Genomic DNA, 19,703 nt, shown 5'->3' on the forward strand with positions numbered 1-19,703 from the left:
AGTGGGCTGTTCTGAGTGTATACTCGGTGGAGGCTGCTGCGTGCCACAACTTTCCTCTGAGGAAGGTCCTTGGTTGGACCTAGGGCAGGGCTGAGCTTGGGGTGGGGAGTCAGGGGGCCTGTGTGTGTGTGTGTGGGGGGGGGGGGAATGCTTCTTTCCCTGCCTCTGCCTCGGCAGACCGCTTTGGCTTCTCTTTTTATGTGGGTATTTATTACAAGTGGCCTTGTGTCAGACACACTCAGTTGTGCACTCGGCTCCCCACCTGGACACAAGATGGCCTTTCAATGTGGGGAGAGGAAGCCAGTGTCCCTAGGTGTGAAGTTTGCTTTGACAGGCTGGGGGCAGGAGGAGTGGCCTGCAGTGTTCTGAGGAGGCTGGCAAAGGTCTTGAACAGGTTTGGACACCTAAGAACCCCCTTTCAGTTCCTTCCTGGTCCTGGAGACTTCCCAGGGGGCTGCTCTCCTTTGTCTCTCCTGGGGTGGGGAAAGGGAGGGCCTGTGGACACCCTAGAGGCCTCTAAGAGGGAGCCCCACACCCATCCCAGCACAGCACTCACACCTCATAAGCTCGCTGCCTTCCTGCCCCTGCAGCCACCACCTGCCACCCTGGTTCTTGGGGAGACCAGTTTCCACTCTTCCTTGAGTGATTACAACCGAAAGAGCAGAGGGAGCCCAATCAGCCTCGCGCCCAGGGAACAGAGAAATGTTGGGGAACCTGCCCTCCCTCTCAAGCTCTGTTCACCTCCCTGCATCCTGAGGCCATTCCAGAAAGTGTGTCAACCAGTGGCCTCTCGGGCCTGCACAGATACCTCATCCGCCTGTTCACCGCCCCTGCCCCTCCCCACCCCTAGCAGTGGGGGCCTTCGAATCTAGTGCCGAATGACTATGTCCAGATTGGTGACGATGGGTGTTGTTGCTGTTGTTTTTGTTGTTTGTGAACGCTGTGATGCCGTGTGCCCGAGAGGGCAGCCGCCGCCCAGCCCTTCCTTGGGCATCTCCCCTCTGAGAGCTGTCAGGACCATATCTGTCCTCACCCTGTGGGACCGCCTGCCCCTCCCCTCCCTAGCCCTTCCAGCCTGGGGGACGCGTGCGTGTGCGCACACATACACACACACATACACACACACACCTTACCTCTCATGCGTGTTTTACTTTTTGATGTTAAGAGTGGTTCACTGGCTGGGAGCCTTTACCTCGGGGAGAGGGGGAGGTTGGTTCCTTGGGGGGCCAAAGAAGGGCAGGGAGTGCCTGGAGGGGAATTAGGGGTCACCATACCCCTGCTCTCCAGGAACAGCTTCTCCCCCATCCCAGGGTTCCATCCCCATCCCCTAAAGAGGTGGCCCTTGTTTACAGTGAGGACTCGGTCACTGTGTCTCCGTTTCCTGAAATATAAACCGTAGCGACCCCAGACTGTAGAGATTTTTATGTGTTTGGATACATCTGCTGTGTGGGAAAAAAAACAAAACAAAAACCCTACAAAAACCCTAATTTTGTACATATTGTATTTTTACTATTGAACTGTATTCTAGTGGCTGTTCATGCTCCAAGACTTTAGGTATTGAGACATGAATACTATCCATGTAATAAGCACTTGCCTGGAATAAAATATAAAACTGAAATAAACCTGCACTGAAACCAGAGATGGGGCTGTCAGGCTGCAGCATCTGGGTCACTTTGTTGCAACAGGAGGCAGAGCCTTTTAGGGAAAGTCTCTAGCAAGCATCGGGGTTCTTAACCCTGTGGACATTTGAGGGGCATGGGTCCTCGAGCAGCTTCGGTGCTGGTCAATTTTAGAAGATTTGGGGCCTTCCAGTTCTGATGCCAGTGTTCGATCCTAAACAGGCTCTGAGGACTGCAATTCTGGTCTTCCTTATACTTTTGCAATACTTCATACTTCCTCAAAACCATTTTTACAAACACTATCTTGTTTCATCTCTTAACAGCATGGTGGAGTAAACGAGCCAAGAACTAGCCCTGTTCTGGCAGATAAGGAAACAGGTTCGAGGTGGCTTGGTATGGCCACACAGCTAGCCTGCAGTCCAATCTGTCAACTCCATGCAGAGTTCCCCAACATGTGCCACCCTGCCCTGGGCCTGCTGTAGAGTTGTGAATCCTGAACTTGATAAAGTTCCAGTAGGAAAGGTGGAGGGGAACCGCCTCAAGACCTGTGCGCAGAAGGGTGAGAGGCTTCCTTAGAGGGCAATGCACTTCTGAAGTTGTAGTTAGGACGGGTCATCTGGGGAATCCATAAGGGAAAGGAACAAAAAGAGGAAGAAGTTTGAAGGTCAGGACTCAAAGAACCATGTTCTAAGATGGGCCCGGAAGACCCTTGTCCCTATAACGACATCTCTCCCAGTTTAGGGGAAACCAGCCCTTTGGCAGGCTGTCTCAGGAGGAAGTGGGGAGGTAAGGAAGAGGCCTAACTATAGACCAGGCAGGCTGCCTTGTCGAATGCCCCAGCAACACGTTCCCCACTCCCAGCCCCAGCCAGAGGAATGGACTCCACTTCTCTTCCTGGGGTGGGCTATCCTTAGGGAAGGAAGTGGTCACCAATGTCTTGGGTCCCATTCTCTTGAAGAAGCACCAGCTCAATAAAGGCCAGGCCCAGTGTCCCTCTGTCCTATAATCCTGCCAGTCCTTTCACTTGCGAGATGCTGGCTCCCCCTGCTGGTAGCTCCAGGAAGAGAGGAGTCCCCTGACCTTAGGGAAGGCTTTAGGGTTAGGACTAGTATTTCCTATGTGCCTATTCAGTGTCAGACACTGTCAAACACTGGGGACAAAGATGAAGACTCTGCCCCTGGTAGTGATGACCCAGTATCATCTCAGGGATATCACTATCTTTAAAAAAAAAAAAATTTATGAAAGAGAGAGGGTGTGAGCAGGGGAGGGGCGGAGAGAGAGGGACACAATCTGAAGCAGGCTCCAGGCTCCGAACTGTCAGCATAGAGCCCGATGTGGGGCTCAAACTCACGAGCCTCGAGATCATGACCTGAGCTGAAGTAGGATGCTTAACCGACTTGAGCGCCCCGGGCTAGCACTGTATATTAAGGGTAGGCAGAAACTCCCCCAGCTCAGCTGGAGCCTGCAAGAGGGGGCCTGTGATCAGAGTAACAGAAAACAGAAATCCCGATTTAGGAATCCAGGTGCTTCCATTCAGCAGCTCTGTGTGAGAGGAAGACTTCAGGGGTTGGAGGGTTCCCTGAGGTGGGGTTCCTACTCGCGCTTCTTGCTCTTACTCTGCACGTGGCATTGCCCTCCGTGGACCCATCACTTTGGCTGCTGTCCTCTGGTCCTAGAAGCCGAGCCAGGAGGATGGGGAGTGCCCACACTTCTGGGTGGAGAGGAAGGTGGGAGTATGTAAAGGAACCAGACCACTCCCAGGCTAGTTTATATGGAGCCTTGGTGAAGTCACAGCACCGGGAATTCAGACTGCTCCAGGCAACAGTGGGGGAAGTGTTGCCTTGAGGGGTTTATAAGGTTCCCTGGACCCAGATTTCCCTGTGCCAACTAGTTTCCTTGCCTTGGCAGCTCTGAGTTGATAACAGGCCCTGATGCCAGAAAGCCTGTGTCCTCTAGACCAGAGCACATGCTGATGGCCGGAGCCCTCTCCCAGGAGCTGTTGATGATGGGGGCAGTGGTCCTCTAGGGTGGGGGAAGACAGGTGGGAACCTACTATTCCAGTGGGGCCCTCAGCAGGTCTGATCCCTCCTGACACTTTCCTCATGCCCCATCCTGGAGCAGGCATCGCAGAGTGCTCCGTGGCCAGGAGCCAGGGCCAGAGGGGCTGGGTCCTTCCCCACCAACTGGAGGGGCCGGGAAGCTCCTGCAGATTCCAATTCAGGCTCCAACTCATCATTATAGCTGGTCAAGAGGGCAGGCAGGCTGGGGAAGGGGTGGGACAGGGACCTATACTCATCCAGAGGCTGGTCAAGTCATTGGTTGGTCTGAGATAGGAACACTGGCTCTGGGGTGAAGTCGCCCCACTGAGTATTCGGGGTCTAGCTATCCCCTGCTCCTGACCAGCCCACAGCTGAGGTCCCTCTCTCCTGGAAACTTTGGTTCTCTTTTTTCACCGTCCTTGCCTTGTGGGGCTGGCCCTCTGTACAGTTCAATTGTGGAGCTTCCAGAATTTGCCAGTACACAAAGTCACTTACTGTCCAGTGAGTGTCCACTGCCCACTCAGCAGCCCCCAGAGCCACAAGGATTGCCAAATGCTGTGTTTATTGGTCTGTTAACAACACTGAAGAGTATAGTTTCTGAACCAAAAAACATATACACTCTGCTTCTCACAAAACCAGAGTCACTAAGGCAGGCACACAATGGCCACCATGCTTGGTGGAGGCTGAGGATTCACAGACAAGGGTAGGCAATGGGGCAGCTGGCCCTCAGACAGGCCATGCAGTGCCCAGGACAGGGGTGGGTTGAGGAGACTGCAGGATGCCCAAGGGCCGCTGGGCCCTTTTCATGTTTCTCAAAGGCAGGGAGTCTCCAGACCTAAGTGACTGCTGGACAGGCCCCTGTGGCAGAATGGCCCCAGGGCAGAGCCTTAGCCTTATGTGTTTAGGGGTGGGGGGGCAAGTAGTGATGACAGAGCAAGCAGTGTGCTTAGGCCTGGGATCAGGAGCTGGGCCCTTCCCGACATCTCTATGAGTGAGGCTCCTCCAGGGGGCTTCGGGTCTCCAGGCTTCTTGGCATCCTGAGGAGCATGGGGCAGGCAGGGCTGGCCTTGCTCCTCACCAGGGACAAACAGGGATGACCCAAGCATCCTCCCCTCCCCCCCCCCACCCCCCACCAGACTGAGGGACCCAGTGGGTGCCTGAGACAGGCGATGGGCTGTCCCAAAGCTCTGGGGCCTGTCCCTGAGAGGAGGCTATCACAGGATTTCCTCCCTAAAGAGTCACCCTGGGATTCCTCTCAAGGGCAATGCTCCCACTGCGTTTCCAGGTCATCCAGTGGGCAAAAGTGTCATTTTTCAGGGGGGCATCTAATGCATAAAGCAAGAACTAGGTGGCGAGAGTGAAACTGTACAGGTACACGTAGGTGCCCTGTACGGGCTGGGGAGCGCACGGGGTCACCCCAGGTGGCCAAAGGCAGTGGCAGTGCTGCTGAGGTGGGCTTCTCCCACTGGGCCCGCATCTTCTGACTGCCTCAAGGTCTCCTGCACCCAGAACACATGCCCGAACGGGCAGCTGTTCTGGCTGCCCCCACTGGGGCTGCGGTGGGCATATGCACTATGCCTGCAAGAGGACTCGAAGAAGAGATACAGCACAGAGTCCCTTTGCCCACATGACCCATGCCAGGTGGGGCCAGGCAACTACGGCCCGTTATATCTATACGGCCCCAGGCTGACCTAGGAGACGCCAGGAGGAGCAGTCTGGGCTGAGGCTGCAGGTGACAGTGGGGCTATTTCCAGGTGTTTGAGAGGGGAGCAGAGTAGGTGTCCCCCAGGGAGCCACTCCCTGAGGCCAACCTCTCCCATCCCATCCCTGGCCTGAGGGCATCCAGGCCCCTGACTTGCCCTGCAGGGCCAGCACTGCCCAGAGTCCGATCCCAGGCTCACAAACGCTTTGTTAGGAACACGGGTGGGCAGGCAGGGTTGGCCGGGGCTCGGGCAGTCTCCGCTGCACTGCCCTGCGCCTCTGCCCGCGGGGGCCGGGGGCCCGGAGCCCAGGCTCCAGTCAGCTGCCGCTTCCTGGCCACAGCCCTCACTTGTTCTCTATGAGCATCTGCACCTTGTGGACGAGGTCCCGGGCAATCTGCAGGATCTCCTGGGCATCGTGATGCTCAGCCCGTTCTGGGGGAGACAGAACTGTGGGGATGCTGGGGCAGGGGCAGTAGTCTGCGAGGAGCCCTGTGGTGGCCCACCCTGCTGTTTCCAACAACCTGCTGGACTCGGGACATCTGCCTACGGGGAAGGGACTGGAGATTTCTGAGAGCCCCTCCAACCCTTCCTTGGCCAGAAGTGGAGCCCCCCAAACCCCTGCAGGGGGCAGCCGGGATGGCTGGGCGGCTCCTACCATTGAAGAACTTGATGATGTCGGTGAAGTCCATGTTGTTGTCCCGGATAATCTCACGGTAGGCCTCTACCAGGGCCAGGGCGATGAACAGGACAAAGTGCTCTGATGAGATGTGCCGGGCCGCCCAGATCACCTCCCACACGGCAAACACGTCCTCGTACAGCAGCTCTGGGGACAGTTAGGGGCTAAGGCTGAGCCTGGCTCCCCATGGGCCTCTAGGTAGAGCCAAATGCAGAGACAGAGCTCCAGGGGCCTAGGTCCTGGGGTTCTCCCCGTTCCACAGAGCCCTGTCCAAGCAGAGGGTTCCAAGCCCCAGGTCGAGACCCTGCCCTTCTCCTTGGTGATTCCCGCACACTGGACTTGGGCAGCCTTCACACCTGTGTTCTTGTCAGCTGCTCTTTATAAGCCTTGCTGCTTGAGAAGATTTGGTTTGAAAACAGTCCCCAAAACCACTGGCTTAGGGTTACTGCTGGCGGCACTTTGGAATCACGTAAGGAGCTTTTAAAATTGTGGATGCCCAGGCAGCCACACTTCATTAAGTCTGGGGCTGGGTGAGCCTGTGACGCTGGCATGTCTAAAAGGCTCCCCAGGTGGTTCCAAAGTGCAATTCGGGTTAGGAACCACTGACTTTGGGGGAGAAGGATCTCCCACTGCCTTGACCCTAGTCCCACCATCAACCCATCTCTTACCTCTCTTAAAATCCAGGAGGAACCAGCGGTAACAGAAGTAAAAGTGGGTGTAGTCTCCATTCTGATGCATCAGCTCAAACAGCTCTGAGTCCAGGATCTTGCAGAAGTAGAGAAAAGGAGGCCAACTGAGCTGATGCTGCCTCTCCCAGCCTCCCCTGCCCACTGTGCGGGCTGCTGGCATTGCTCCCGAGACCCTCCGGTCTCCTTGGGTGGAGGCTGCCCTCTGCTGCCCCATCCGTCTCTCTGGGAGTTGCTCTCTTTGCAGTTATACCACTTTCTGGGTGTTTGATTCACTGTCACCTGTACTACTCACCAACACTTTCACGGGCACAGTATTCCCATACTGACATCCCCCTCAATTTGCAACACTGAAAACAATGATTTCTCAAGTGATAGAAATTAAGCTTATACATAAAGGACATTTCTGGAATGCTCCCTGGCCTCCCTGTGGATTATGGACGAGCCTGGAAGTGCCTGGTCACGAGCCCACAGGCAGCTGCACACCTCACCTGGATGAGGGAGCGCATGTTGGCAAAGTGGGTGTCCATGGCGCCCCCGTTGGGGAAGTTCTGGCTCATCCTCTTCATGAGGTGGCTGAAACAGCTGTAGGCCAGCTGATCTGAGGGGAGATGGGAGTGAGGCCGGCAAAGCAGCAGACCCCAATGCCTCATCTCACAGGAGGTGTCCTGTGGTCCGGACGACAGGGTTGGCCTACATTCCCACCCTTCCAGAACTTGTGGTCTTCTTTTCCTTTCTCCAGCTGATCTCAGCCCAATCCCAATACCATTCTGGGAATACTCTCAACCCCCACCCCCAGCCCAGTCCCTCACCATCATCGAGGACGACCAGGAGAGGTGCCAGCAGGTCGCACATGCCCTGCACATAGCCCACGTCCAGGTGCTCCCACACGTAGCTGAAATGACGGGGAGAGAGCCACTGTGGTTGTGTGCCATCCTCTGCTCCCCGCAGGGACCCCTAGGGAGATGGTCCCTAGAGCGGCCTGCTACCCAGAAGTCAGCCTTTCCATGACCCTAAAGTTCAGGGAGTATAGTGGTAACCTACAGTCTCTGTCCTCAAGGCACCCAGGGGCTCAGGGAAAGACAATAAACGGCTTTCACCGCTCGGTTTGCTCGGGTGAGGGCAATCAGCTAGGCTTCCTGGAGAAGTATGGCCGAGGCTGAGATCTGAAAGACCTCTAAGAAAGAAGAGGGGTGGGGTGGGGGGCACAGCGGGGAAGTGTTCCAGACGGAGAGAGCTGAGTGTGCTTCAGTGCAGGGCAGAGGAGCAGGGCACCTGCCAGACCTAACCTTCCACAGAGCAGGGTCCCTGCCTCCCTCCCTGAACCCTGCCCCACAGTGGCACCTGCACATGACGTCTCTGAGCCTCTCCAGGTTGGGGGGCGTGAAGTACCAGTAATTGCGGTCACATCGCTGCACATCCTTGTCTATGCGGTGCAGATTTAAGGCCATAGTATCCAGTAATTCTATCTGAAAGAGTGGGGGGCCCTCAGGAATGAGTTGGGGGCCAGAAGTGGTGCCTACATAAAGGGATGCAGCAAACGCAGGAACCAAGAGACTCTGAAAACAGAGCCCCCAGGGATGCTGAGAGATGCGCTCAGCACCCCCTGCAGGACAGTGAGGGTAGCCCCACCTTCCACCCACCAGCCCGTCCCCACGCCTCAGGGATGTCAGGAGGGCCTCTGGGGCTGGCTGAGAACAGTCCCTGGGGAATGTCCACATACAGTGTAGGCAGCAGCGCACACGGCCGCAAGCTCCTCCCCTGCCTCCAGCTCGCGAGCCCGCGAGGCCTTCTCCTGGCTGGGATCTTGGGGCTCGGAGAAAACACGGGATGCCAGGACTGGCCCGTCGGAGCCTTCCTCCCCACCGCCATCGTCCTCCTCCTCGAAGCCCATGCTCTGCCCCTCGTCTATGCTCGACTGGATGCCCGAGGCCACGGAGTAATTGCGAGAGGATGGCAGTCCCGAGTCTGGAGAGTCAAACTCCACTGACTGCTGCTGTTCCACCATGGTGGTGCCGGGGGGCCCTGCTCCCGGCTCCTGCTCAGGCTCGGGTCTGGGATCTTCAGTGCCTGGGGGCTTTGGGGGCTCCAGGTCATCCACAGAGAGAAATACCTGGTAGGGGTAAAGAGATGGTGGGGCTCACACCTATACTCCAGCACCTTCCCTCAGCTCACCGTTTCCTTCCTGGGGTCCGAACAAGAGGGATGGAGAATTCTACAACTCCATGGCCTCCACACTGCCTCACCCACCACCCCCAGGTTGCCAAGCCTCCCCTCTGACCCACACAACCAGGGGGAGAGCAATCAGGCTCCGGGCAAACACGGAGACACCATCTTTTAGCCCCATCAAGTCCCCCTCCTCAGGCCTCTCTCTGGGGCCTGAGAAAAAGTGTGAAGCACTGCAGGACTACCTGTGGCTGCTGCAGGGAAGGGGAACTAGAAGCTTAGACACCTGATGGCGGATGTGAGTTACATGTAACTCTACTAACGCCTGAAGACGTGAGGCTGCCTCCAGTTAAGAGAGCTTGGTACTAATGAAGGCTGGCACTAGACTTGGTGTGGCTGCTAGGGCAGCCTGGTGGGCGGCAGGCTGGAGGTGTTAGGAAAACAAGTTCTTCCTTATTTTCCACTGACTGGCAGAACAAGACAGGAAACTTCTCTAGCAAGTGCCTAATCAGTTATATTAGTTTCGCACGCACGCTCAGGAGGGGACAAATGGCAAGGTAACCTGTTCTACTGATTCGAAACAGTCCATCTCTGTGGACAAGTCCCAGAGAGAATCAAAGAGACATATACAGATTTTTTTCTATTTGGGCTATGTAGGGAAAGGGATACTAAAAGGAGTTTTCACTTTGGCAAGAAGCATGAAGTGTTGGGTTAGAATCAGGCAAGGCCATGATTCTAAGGCGACACAGAGCCTCAGATTAGTGCCAGCAAAGGAAAGCTACTGCTGTTCATGTGCTAAGCATCTGGGGCACTGGTTCAGACTCAGGACTGTACAAAACCCAAAGCCAGAGAGAAAGAGAATATGCTCATGAATAGGGGAGTAAGAACAAAGCACATAGAAAGGAGCACAAAGTTATATTTCTCCAGCTTCAGTTTTCTGTTAACGCTAGTAAGCATTTAGTAAAGTGACAAGAATGTATGTTATCAAGAGAGACAATTTTAGAGAAAAAAAAAAAAACAAAAAACCATGTAAGTTAATAAAAGGATATCCCTAAAACGGAAACTTATCATTTCTGTTTCAGCCAGCAAGCCACGGTTTGTCACCTGCTGTTCATCTAAAGGCAGGGATGATGCCAGAAGAACTACAGAGGCTCTGAACTAGCTTTGCCTGGTTAATTCCACTAGGGGATGGAAAACACCACAGAGGGAGGGAGATCTCCAGACACCAATGGGACCTGAGAGCTGTTCTGGTCTCTGACCAGTAGCTCTTGGTGAAACCTCCACAGTCAGAGATGACAGGGGACACCAAGGCCCAAAGAAAAGAAGTTACTCAGCTTGTTGGCAGCGGACCTGGGACTCGAACCTGGGCTGCCTGTCCCTAGCCTTGAGATGAACATCTATAAGGATGGAGGGCTTCCCTAAATCCTGATATACCCTTCTTTCCCTTCTTGTCCATTAAAACAGAACATAGTGCACTATCTCATTTTATTCCTGCAACACTCAGAGAAATGGGCAGCAGGGGGACAGTCATCCGGTTTTTCAGTAGAAGAAAATGAGACACAGACACATTAAGCCATTCTCCCAGGGCACCGGTGCCAGTGACTACTAGAGGTCGGGCTGGTGCTCAGGACTCCATGTTACTCCTATAAAACGCCAGTGGCCCCTGCCCCTGGCTGCCCCGGGTCCCGTCAGGCTCACGTCATTGCTGATGGTGGAATCTCGGTGGATGAGGCGCTGCACATGGCTGTCGATGCTGCTGCCCGAGGAGAACTTGGTGAGTGTGGCTGGCTGCGCGTCCCTCTCCCGCTGCCTCACTGCCACCTCGCAGGCCTTCCACTCTGCCAGCACCCGCTTGTACCTTGCTGCCACTGCTGAGTCCACCTGTCTCAGAGCATACCGTGACCATGGAGGGAGGGGTGTCCTGGGACGGCAGGGGTGAAGACTGCGGGGCTGCTCTCTGCTAACATCTTCCTGTGCCATGTTCCTTTCTGTCTGGGAAGGGGCCAAGGCTTCAGGGGTCCCTCCCTGGGGTCCCCTGGCTCAGCTCATCTCCCTATCCCCACGGGAGGGGGGGGTCCCCTTACCTGCTCCATCTCCTTCTTGCTCATGCCAAACTTGTAGTGGCCAAGCAGAAAGGGCCAGACATCCTTACGGATCTCGTGCTGCACACCTCCATAGTAAACTTGCCGTAGCAGCTCCAACTCCTTGTAGTTCTGTGGGACCCAGGAAGTAAAGGTCATATAGCCCCCATGGTAACTGCGGCCCGGCTGGGTGGCCCTATCTCCATCCATCCCATGGAGAGCTAGGGCCGGGGCAGTGATTCAGTCACTCTGCTGAAGCCCAGACAGACTCTGCTTTGGGAGGGTCACATCCTCCCTGCCCCAGACTACAGCTGGATGAGATCCAGTTCAACCTCTCTTCCTTCCAGGATAGGCAATGGAGCAGAGAGGCAGAGATTTGCCCAAGATTTCAGAATAATGTGGAAGCAGACAAGAACCAGTCCAGTCCCCTTCCTATGGAGACCCACAGACCCAGCTGTCTGACCTGGGCCACTCCAAGACCATTGGTCCTGGCCCTACTACATTTTACCTGAATGCCCATCTGGTCTATGCAAGCTGCTCCCAGAGCAGGCTGCTCTGCACTCACTGCTGCTCCCCACCCCACCCCGGCCCCTAGCCCTGGCATCCCAGAGTGTGCACCTTTTCATCCTTCTGATACTTGCTCCACACGTCCTTGGTGAGGCCCCCGGAGGCTCCTGGGGGCCGGGCAGGCGGGATGATGCTGTGACGCACGAGCGCTGACAGATGGGTCCTCACCGTGGACAGGTGGCGGCAGTAAGCCAGCCCTGTGGGGGCAGGGGAGCCAGAACACCGTCAAGTGGTGCCTCCCACAGCCCCCACCCCTCACGACCCCACCTCACCCTGCACTCACAGCCGTAGAAGGCCCGGGACACGATCTGCCTCTTCATGCTCTCACACAGCAGCCTGAGGGGCAACCTGTGGAAATAACCTGGTTCAGAGAGGAGGGGCTACGGCCCCTCTGGTTGGGGGAGGTTGAGAGAGAAGGACATCCTGTGTGGGGGACAGGTAAGGTCTTCGGGCGGTACGAGGAGCAGGATCCACAGCCCAGCGACACGTCTGTGGGTTCCCTGTGTCTGGCAGCCACCCTAGGTGGTGCTGCTGGGGACCCAGCCTGGCCCCAACCACCCAAGGGACCTTGAGCAACTAACTTCACTTCATGTTAGTGAATCTGGGTTTCCTCATGTGAAAATGGAGAGAACCACCTCAGGTCATTAGGAGTAACAGGTAAAAGAGAGCACCTTGCAAAAGCATCAAGTGCTGGCAATGTGACCCGCACACAAATGCCATTCACGCACCATTCCTGGCACCTGGCAGATGCCCAGATATCTGGTGTGTCCTCAGATGTACAGCCTGATGGCAGAATCTGCATCCACATTAGGAAGGGGAGCTCGCAAGTACTGCATACCTACCATGGTGCCAGGCACAGCTCTGGGCATTCGTATGAGTCATACACCTCATTTAATCCTTACAGGTACCTTACGAACCAGGTGGTATTATTCCCATTTTACAGATGAGGAAACAGAGGCTCAGAAACGTAGAGGCCCACGGAGACTCAATAACTTGCCAAAGTCACATAGGTAGCAGAAGTGAAATTCGAACCCAGGTCTGTCCAACTTGAGGCCACCCTGTCAGACAAGTGACATAGCCCTGAAGGACAGAATGCCCACACACAGACACACCCACAGGGAGCTGGTGTTCTGGGCCCTGCCCACTCACCGGTCGGGGACACGGCTGCAATGGCTGGGGGCTGCATATGGGGAGCTGCTGGTGGAGCAGGAGAGGCAGGAGGGGCCCTGGCGGCACAGGGCCTCCAGGTGCCAGGTTGGCAGGCCGGGCCCAAAGCCCTGCATTTCAATCATGTCACCAGCATCTGAGGACAGGAAGGGGGCCCTGGTCAGGGCCTGGCAGGCCTCGTCCCCCAAGCACCCTGAAGCACGCCCACCTCTGTGCCCAGAGCTGCAGCACGGAGTCACCCGTTGGTAGCAAATCCATAGGGTGGTGCCTGCCTGGTGCGGAGCCCAGAGATGGAAATGGTGGAGAGTGCCTGACATTTCCCGCCCTCCACCTAGTCTTTCTGCATGTGGGTAAGTGTGTCTGTTCTCTCCAACTTGCTAGCAGCAATGGAACGAACGCTTGCTTTTCTAGAGGGAGAAGAAAAAAGAGAAGGAACGAAAGCCTAAGCTCTCTAAAACACTGCTAGCTGGCTTGGCTTTTGAGGATTCAGCCTGGTTCTCTTGGACAAACTCTGAGATGCGCAGGAAGGTGCCTGCAATCCTGCATACTTTGAACCTCTCCACACCTGGAGTCTCCCCTGATCAAAGCTCCTAAGGATCCCGGAGCCACTTGTCCTGGTCCCCAGACCTCACCCCTCCGAGGGTTCTAGATCTTGTGGTTAAGGAGGAGCAGTGCTCCCCTCCAGGCCAGGTGCCCCCACTGCCAGCTCACATGGGTTCGTCCTGAGTTCTCCATCCTCGCCTTGCCTGAATTTAGCATGGTGGCCTCCTCCAAATACACAGGTGAGCCGGCAGGAAGAGCAAAATTCCCGGGGCTGCCAGGCCACTGAGGAGGTGGTGGCTGGGCACACAGTTCCACTGTCCAGAAGAATGTGCCAGGTGCAGCCTCAGAAGATGGTTCCTTGGACGCATCTACACCGCCAGCAGATTGGGCCAGCTCAGCTGGTCTGAATCAGAACTCAAGACCCTTCAGAGCTCCCAGGGCCTGAGTGGGGCAGAATACCGCTCATAGGGGGTCTCTGGCAGGTCCAGTGAGTCACAAAGACGAAGCAAAGTGAGGGCAGAAAGTGTAAGGACCAGGAGATGACGCCAGGAGGGAGGGGGAGAGCACAGAAGAGGGAAGAGGAGGAAAGAGAGACATGTGAAGAGACTTTTCAAGTAGCTTTTTTTCCTATGAATCACAGCCTGGGCCCTGGCCCTGCCAGGAGTCTGGAGCAGACCTAGGACTGGTTTTTGCAGAAGCCAGACTCCAGCTCTGGGTGTGCCTTGGTGGGGAGGGCTGAGCTGAGCCCTCTCCACTCCCCTCAAAGGATGCCCTGTCTTGGCCTGAGGCTCTCTTCCCAGACCCACAGCTGGGATTTTTGTAGATATTTGGCCCTTCAGCTCCACCAGGAGGCAAATTAAGGGAACATATTTGGTGTAGAGGGGCTGCGGCTCTGGGAGTGAGGAGTTGCAAGCCATGCCCAAAAGTGGGAAGAGGGAGGGGATAAATGCAGGTGGGGTGGGGCAGGAGCCCAGCTCATGCCCCTGCAGCAGGCAGGAGAGAGGCCGATCGTGGGAGGGGGGCAGGAGCGGGCCCAGCCAGGCAGGCAGCAGGCAACAGGCGGGAAGGTGGGGGCGCCACAGGTGCAGAGGATGAAGGGGGGGGGGCACACAGGGAAACAAGCTCATGCCCAGAAAGTAGGGCCCAACCAAGGCAAGACTCCTGGGTCAATGCTCTTCACCTTAATTCTCCAGGAAGGAGCTGAACCAGCCAGCATTGAACACCACATCTCTGAATTAACCCAGTGCAGACAGCTGGAGCTCTGGAGTGACTGGGTGAGGGGCAGCAGGCTGGACATTGGGTGGGGGGAGGGGTCTGCTGGGCCAGCTTTGACTCTGACTCTCTCCTCTGAGCATGAGGAAAGTTTGAAGCAAAAACAATCAGGGTGGTTGAACCCCACAGCCCCTAAGACTCCGAGTGAAAGGTGCCTGGCCTGGAGCAGAATTAGAGTGAACAGCATCTCTGCTCTGTGGGGAGGCAGCAGGAAAATGAGGAGAGGTGGGGGAGAGGGAGGAGAGTCTGGACACCCGCCACTTGAATCACATGCACAAGTCAAGCATGTCGCAGGCCTGAGAAGCAACGGCTAGTAGAACGGACTCAACAGTGTTGTCATTATGGACTGGGGTGGAGGTGGGGGCTCCCACGTCAAATCCCCAACCACCTGCCAATTCTCCTCTCATGCCTCCTCCCCTTTCCCAAGTACTGGGGCCCAGGAGCTGCCTACTGGGTTGGTCTGGCTCCTGAGTTCCCCAAGAGGAAGCCCTGACAAGCCCTGAGGCCTCGGGTCCCCATGTACATGGAGGCTTCTCTGACCCTGGACGCCCTAAGACTAGTCGGGGACAGGCTTCCTGGTGCCAAGTCTGCCAGGACAGGGCCTCTGCTGGGACCCCCAGCCTAAGCCTGATATCAGTTCCTGGGGATCCCTGTCCTTCTTGGCTCAGCCTTCCCAAACTGCTCAAAGTCCATTATCCCATAAATAAGCATCAGCCCCAAGCCCAGGTTTGCAACGGGCCAGACGGCAGTCTGTCTGGCTCCCCTGCACTCCTGCCCGGGCTGGTCTGTGGGTCCTACCAGGAGGGCTGGCAGGGAGGTGCAAGGGCAGGCATGTGGTGGGTAGGGGGCAGCTGGTAGGGCTGTGCTAAGGGTGTGCTAAATGTGTGCTAGGCCATGGACTTGGTTTCCCAGGAAGGGGGGAGACCCATGGCTGCTTTGGTGGCTGGGGTGTCACATATTCTTAGATACATTCTGTAGGGAAGGGAAAGGGGAGAAGAAATAAATTCTGTGGCATGGGAATGGGTGGGGACGGGGAAGTTCCCCTAAACTCCGAGAGAGCTGGCCCTTCATAACCAATTTTCCCTTGAGCATCCCGGCCTAGCCTTCTCAGGTCCCCTGGCCAGTCACTTTCTAAAAAAAGAGCAGGATTCCCTCTCTACCAGCCTAGCTCTGTGCTAAGAAAGATGGGTGGTACACAGAGGAACAAATGCTGAGGGGCCATGGGCACTGTGCTGTGTCATTTACAACGAAGGGACCTCTGTACCTGTGGATTCCGGGCTCTGTGAAGGCAGGAAACACCTATCTTACATCCCTGGCACATTTATTTCCAGATTTCATGCTGAAGCACCAGGCAGTACCTGCCGGAGCCCTCAGCCCTGCTGGGTAAACCCACCTCTAGGTCCCTTCCCGTGGTGGCTCCAGCACCTCAACCTGAGCCACAGGACTCATTCGTGTGAGCTATCCAGCCTCCACCCCCCCTCCCCCCAAGAAGGGGCCTGGTGCCCCTATCCTGTTTCTGTCAAGTCAGGGACCAGAGGTCCAGGGCCGAGGGTCCAGCCTTCCCTGCCAGCAGGGCACAAAGAGACACTGCCTCAGGTTTGCCAGCATGACCCCCTGGAGTGGGAACAGTGCTCGGAGAGCCATTCAGGGCTCCCAATAGTCAGACCTTCCTAGCAGACGATCCTCCCTCTCAGGCATGAAGCCCTCTCCTTACACTACACCAAGTGGGGAGCCCAGAGCCACCTGCTCTTTGTACCATCCCCTCTTTTTAACGGCACCTCTTTCCACCCTCCCTGACCTGCCTCCTGATGGGGGACCGCCCTGGGTACCAGTCCCATAATGCCAACACTGCCGTCCGAGCCCCTGCGGTGGGTGGCAGGTGGGCCAGGGGGTGGGGCGGGGCAGGGCAGGAGAGGGGCAGGGATAAAAACCTTTCATCGGATTGGGAGCTGTGAGGTTCCGCGAGCAGATCATTGAGAGCATCGCGTGCAGTTTATCCTCCTCTTCCTCATCATCGTCCACCGAGGCCGCGCGGCTGGCCGCTAGGTGGTGGTAGTTAATAGTGACTGCTCAAAGAGAACAGCGAGAGAGGCAGAGGCATGAGGACCCTGGTCCAGGCAGGAGGGACCAGACTCCCTCCTTATGGGGAGGGAGCAGAGTCTGGGTCACCTGGAACCTGCCTGGCATGGAGAAGGGGATGTGGGATGGAAAGCTCTCTGGACCATTTATTGGGGAGAGTATGGAAGAAAGTGAGGGAAAGCGGCAGCTCCAGAGCTCCACTGGAGACCCTCTCTAGGAAGAACAGAAGACAGAACTGATGGGGGAGCAAGGGTAGTGAAAGACAGGGACCAGTTGGGACAGGCAGGCGGCTCAGGAGCTCCCCAGCCCTGGCCAAGGCTGGGTACGACTGTCGGCAGATGGATCCTGATCATTCTTTAGCTCGCATCACGGTCAGGCTAGACCAAATTTGAAGATTACCCAAACCCCCTCTTCAGACTGTAAATCCAAACTTCTCCAAGGTTTGCCCTGAGCTGCTCTTGAGGAGCCTGAGTCATTCGGCTGGGTTTCAGCTCCTGGGGCCCTGGCTTGCCCTCTGGGGAAGCAGTCCTTGAAGCAAAGTGACCAGAATTGGGAAATGCCAAGGCTTAAAGAGGGGAAGCGGAGACTAAGTAATCTAAGCCGAGCAACAGCCCAAGATTAAATGTCAGGTTTGCAAACACATTCTGACACAAGACATGACTCCTAGTTAGGTACCTCTGGAAGGGGAATCCCCCTGTCTTGTACCCTTCAAGCCTGTTGGGGCTGGTTGTGCCATGGCTGTGTGTTAGCAGTCTGGGTAATCTGTCCACTAATACAGAAACAACTTGCTCACAACTTATTGGCACAAGTTGGGAAATTTAGGGAGCAGGTGGTCCAGCTGGCAGTAAATGCTCCACACTGGTAAATTCTCTGACCTTATCCCCACAATTGGCGAGTCTGGCCTATAGGGCGTACCAGCACTCAGACCAGAAAAGAAACTCTGGTGTCACCAGATACCTATGCACAGGCCCCATGGGCCCAAAGGTGTGCAGGCAAGCCACCTTTTCAGCCCCCAAGTCCCCAAGGTCCCCCAGGCAGCTCCAAGTTTCACCTTCTTCAGATGCATCCCTACTCCAGTTAAAGCTCTTCTCATCAGTAGCTAGTTTGAGAAGGGCTCTGGCTCTGGAGGAGTCAGTGAACAATTTGCACCGTCCATAAAGAAGCACTGATTCTGCACCCAGGCTGCCTTGTGGAGGTCAGGTTGTGGGCCAACGAGGAATGTAGAGTTCTCCATCTTCTATTTCTGGTCTCACCACATTTTTTTTTCCTTGGGGCAGGGAAGGAAAGGCTAAGAGGATACTGTACAATATCGGCTGAGCCAAGAATCTTGGGGTAACGAGGCGGAGGAAGACAGCTAGGGGAAGAGACAGGCAGCTTCTCAGAGTGATGATGTGCAAGGGATGGTCTGGGGAGAGGCTGAGTAATGAACCCCTCCTCTCAACCTGGCCTGGTCAGTGAGTGGACCCTGCCTGTAGCCCCTCCTGGGTCTCACTGTACTCCCCTACCTCCCTGAGCATCTTTCTCCCTTCCTCCACGGATGAGGCCTGGGATACTCACTGTGCTCGTGCCTGTGGCCGGGGTAAATGATCCGGAACACGTAGTCTGTGGCCCTCCCGGTGCCCATCTCCTCCACATCCACAGTCCGCACGCTGCTGCGTTTCCGTAGCTTGGGGAACACTTTCCCCTGCGGAGGGAAGGGTGGGTGGTCAGCCTGTGCAGAGCAGAGTCTGATCCAAGGTCCCACCCAAGGCAGCCTCTAAATTGGAGAGGCTTTCCTGGAGAAAGGAAGGAAGGTGAGCAGAGAACCCCCCTCACACATCCCTTTACTCCAGAGTGTTCCAATCCCTGAGGTACCTTCCCCTGCTGGGTCCAGAGCGGGGGCTCCAGCTGTCCTCGGGGCAGAAGTCCATTCTCCAGGCAGGACAGAAAGGACAGCAGGTGTCCTCCCTGTGGGAAGTGCAGTGGTGGCCTCTGGATGCCATCCTGGCTCACCAGCACGAGTGTGCCGCCGCTCTCTGTGGGGTGTACGTGGGCGAGTGAGGCTGGGCCTCCCTGAGACCTCTTGGCCATCACCACAGCCCAGTCAGCCAGGCCTCCCGGTTAGGTGAAGCACGGGGATGACAGGAGGAGGATAGGATATCCAATGGGCCATGCACAGCATGTGGCTGGGAGAAGGCAGTCTCTTTCCCCTCAACCCTGTACCCAGGACAAGGGAGGCTCACTTTGCTGGTGGCAGTGGATGCAGACAATCTGACTGAAGGGCACAACCAGGGCATAGTCCCAGTAAACGCTGGAAATGAACCAGATTGGTGTCACTGTGTCCCAAGACCTGTCATCCCGCTTTTTTCATCTCCCACCACCAATACCTGTGAAACTACCCTGAAGACAGGAGGACCATAGCCGAGAAGTGACCTCAGCCAGCCATGTCCCTCTGGGCCCCGTGCTGTCATGGCACAGAGCCCGGCAGTCTCAGCTGCCTAGAGCTTGGCTCAGGCAAACCTCTTCATGCCAGGCCTGGCTTGATCTTAGAGAGCTCTCTCCAGGCAGCCTATTCCTGCAGTTCTTGGCATCAGGATAAGGAGTGAGACCTGCCTCCCAGAGTAAGCTGAGTATGTCCACCCACCTTTCCCCCCAGGCAGGCCCCCCCCAACCCTTCCCTGGCTTCTGGGAGGGAGTCCCAGAGCCCCCACCTTTTCTCCAGCTCGGAGTCCCCCAGAGTCCCGTTCATGAGTTGGTTGGGGGTCCATTTCAGAGTTAGGCTCTCTGCGGACTGGTGCAGGGAGAGGTAGCCAGGGACAGCCTCCATGTCCTCCTTCTAGGGGGAGGAGACACAGCAGAAGGGAGAGGTGATAAGGGGTCAAGGCTCCCAGGGGAGGCCTATGGGAAATAGGCTCCAGGCGGGAGCTGGGGAGGCTGATCTAGCATAGTCACAGGATCCTGGAATGGAGGCCAGGAGGAAGTAGGGGAGAACACAAGTGACATGTAGATGTGGGCACCTCCTCTCCCTGGCTGGCCTGGTGCTGCTACTGGTTCTGTCTTGTTAGTCTCCTGGATGCCAGGTACATCCTGGGCCAGCCATCCTGTTCGTCCTGTCTTCTGGCTGCC

The 19,703-nt window shown here is 56.2% G+C and overlaps 1 protein-coding gene across 3 annotated transcripts in view; it reads right to left on the reverse strand.

The window, feature by feature from the left end:
* Positions 1-4,799: 4,799 nt before the first annotated feature.
* Positions 4,800-19,703, reverse strand: part of SGSM2 (small G protein signaling modulator 2) — a 35,606-nt gene continuing 20,702 nt past the window's right edge. The window contains exons 8-24 of one of the 3 annotated variants that reach the window (XM_047081275.1): positions 19,289-19,413; positions 18,821-18,888; positions 18,453-18,613; positions 18,156-18,282; positions 16,451-16,585; positions 12,687-12,840; positions 11,821-11,885; positions 11,589-11,734; positions 10,974-11,102; positions 10,588-10,770; positions 8,447-8,836; positions 8,068-8,192; positions 7,536-7,618; positions 7,215-7,324; positions 6,706-6,802; positions 6,017-6,184; positions 4,800-5,793 (exon numbers count right to left, since the gene is read on the reverse strand). In XM_047081275.1, coding sequence (XP_046937231.1) covers positions 5,705-5,793; positions 6,017-6,184; positions 6,706-6,802; positions 7,215-7,324; positions 7,536-7,618; positions 8,068-8,192; positions 8,447-8,836; positions 10,588-10,770; positions 10,974-11,102; positions 11,589-11,734; positions 11,821-11,885; positions 12,687-12,840; positions 16,451-16,585; positions 18,156-18,282; positions 18,453-18,613; positions 18,821-18,888; positions 19,289-19,413 — 2,355 coding nt within the window. In that variant the 3' untranslated portion in view covers positions 4,800-5,704. Of the gene's footprint in view, positions 6,185-6,705; positions 6,803-7,214; positions 7,325-7,535; positions 7,619-8,067; positions 8,193-8,446; positions 8,837-10,587; positions 10,771-10,973; positions 11,103-11,588; positions 11,735-11,820; positions 11,886-12,686; positions 12,841-16,450; positions 16,586-18,155; positions 18,283-18,452; positions 18,614-18,820; positions 18,889-19,288; positions 19,414-19,703 lie in introns of all 3 variants that reach the window. The other 2 variants (XM_047081276.1, XM_047081274.1) reach the window with 2 other exon arrangements.

Source organism: Lynx rufus, unplaced genomic scaffold (genome assembly GCF_022079265.1).
Source record: "Lynx rufus isolate CCGP_SWC_20201006 ecotype Redwood Valley unplaced genomic scaffold, mLynRuf1.p SCAF_18, whole genome shotgun sequence".
In the NCBI taxonomy this organism is placed as follows: Eukaryota; Metazoa; Chordata; class Mammalia; order Carnivora; family Felidae; genus Lynx; species Lynx rufus.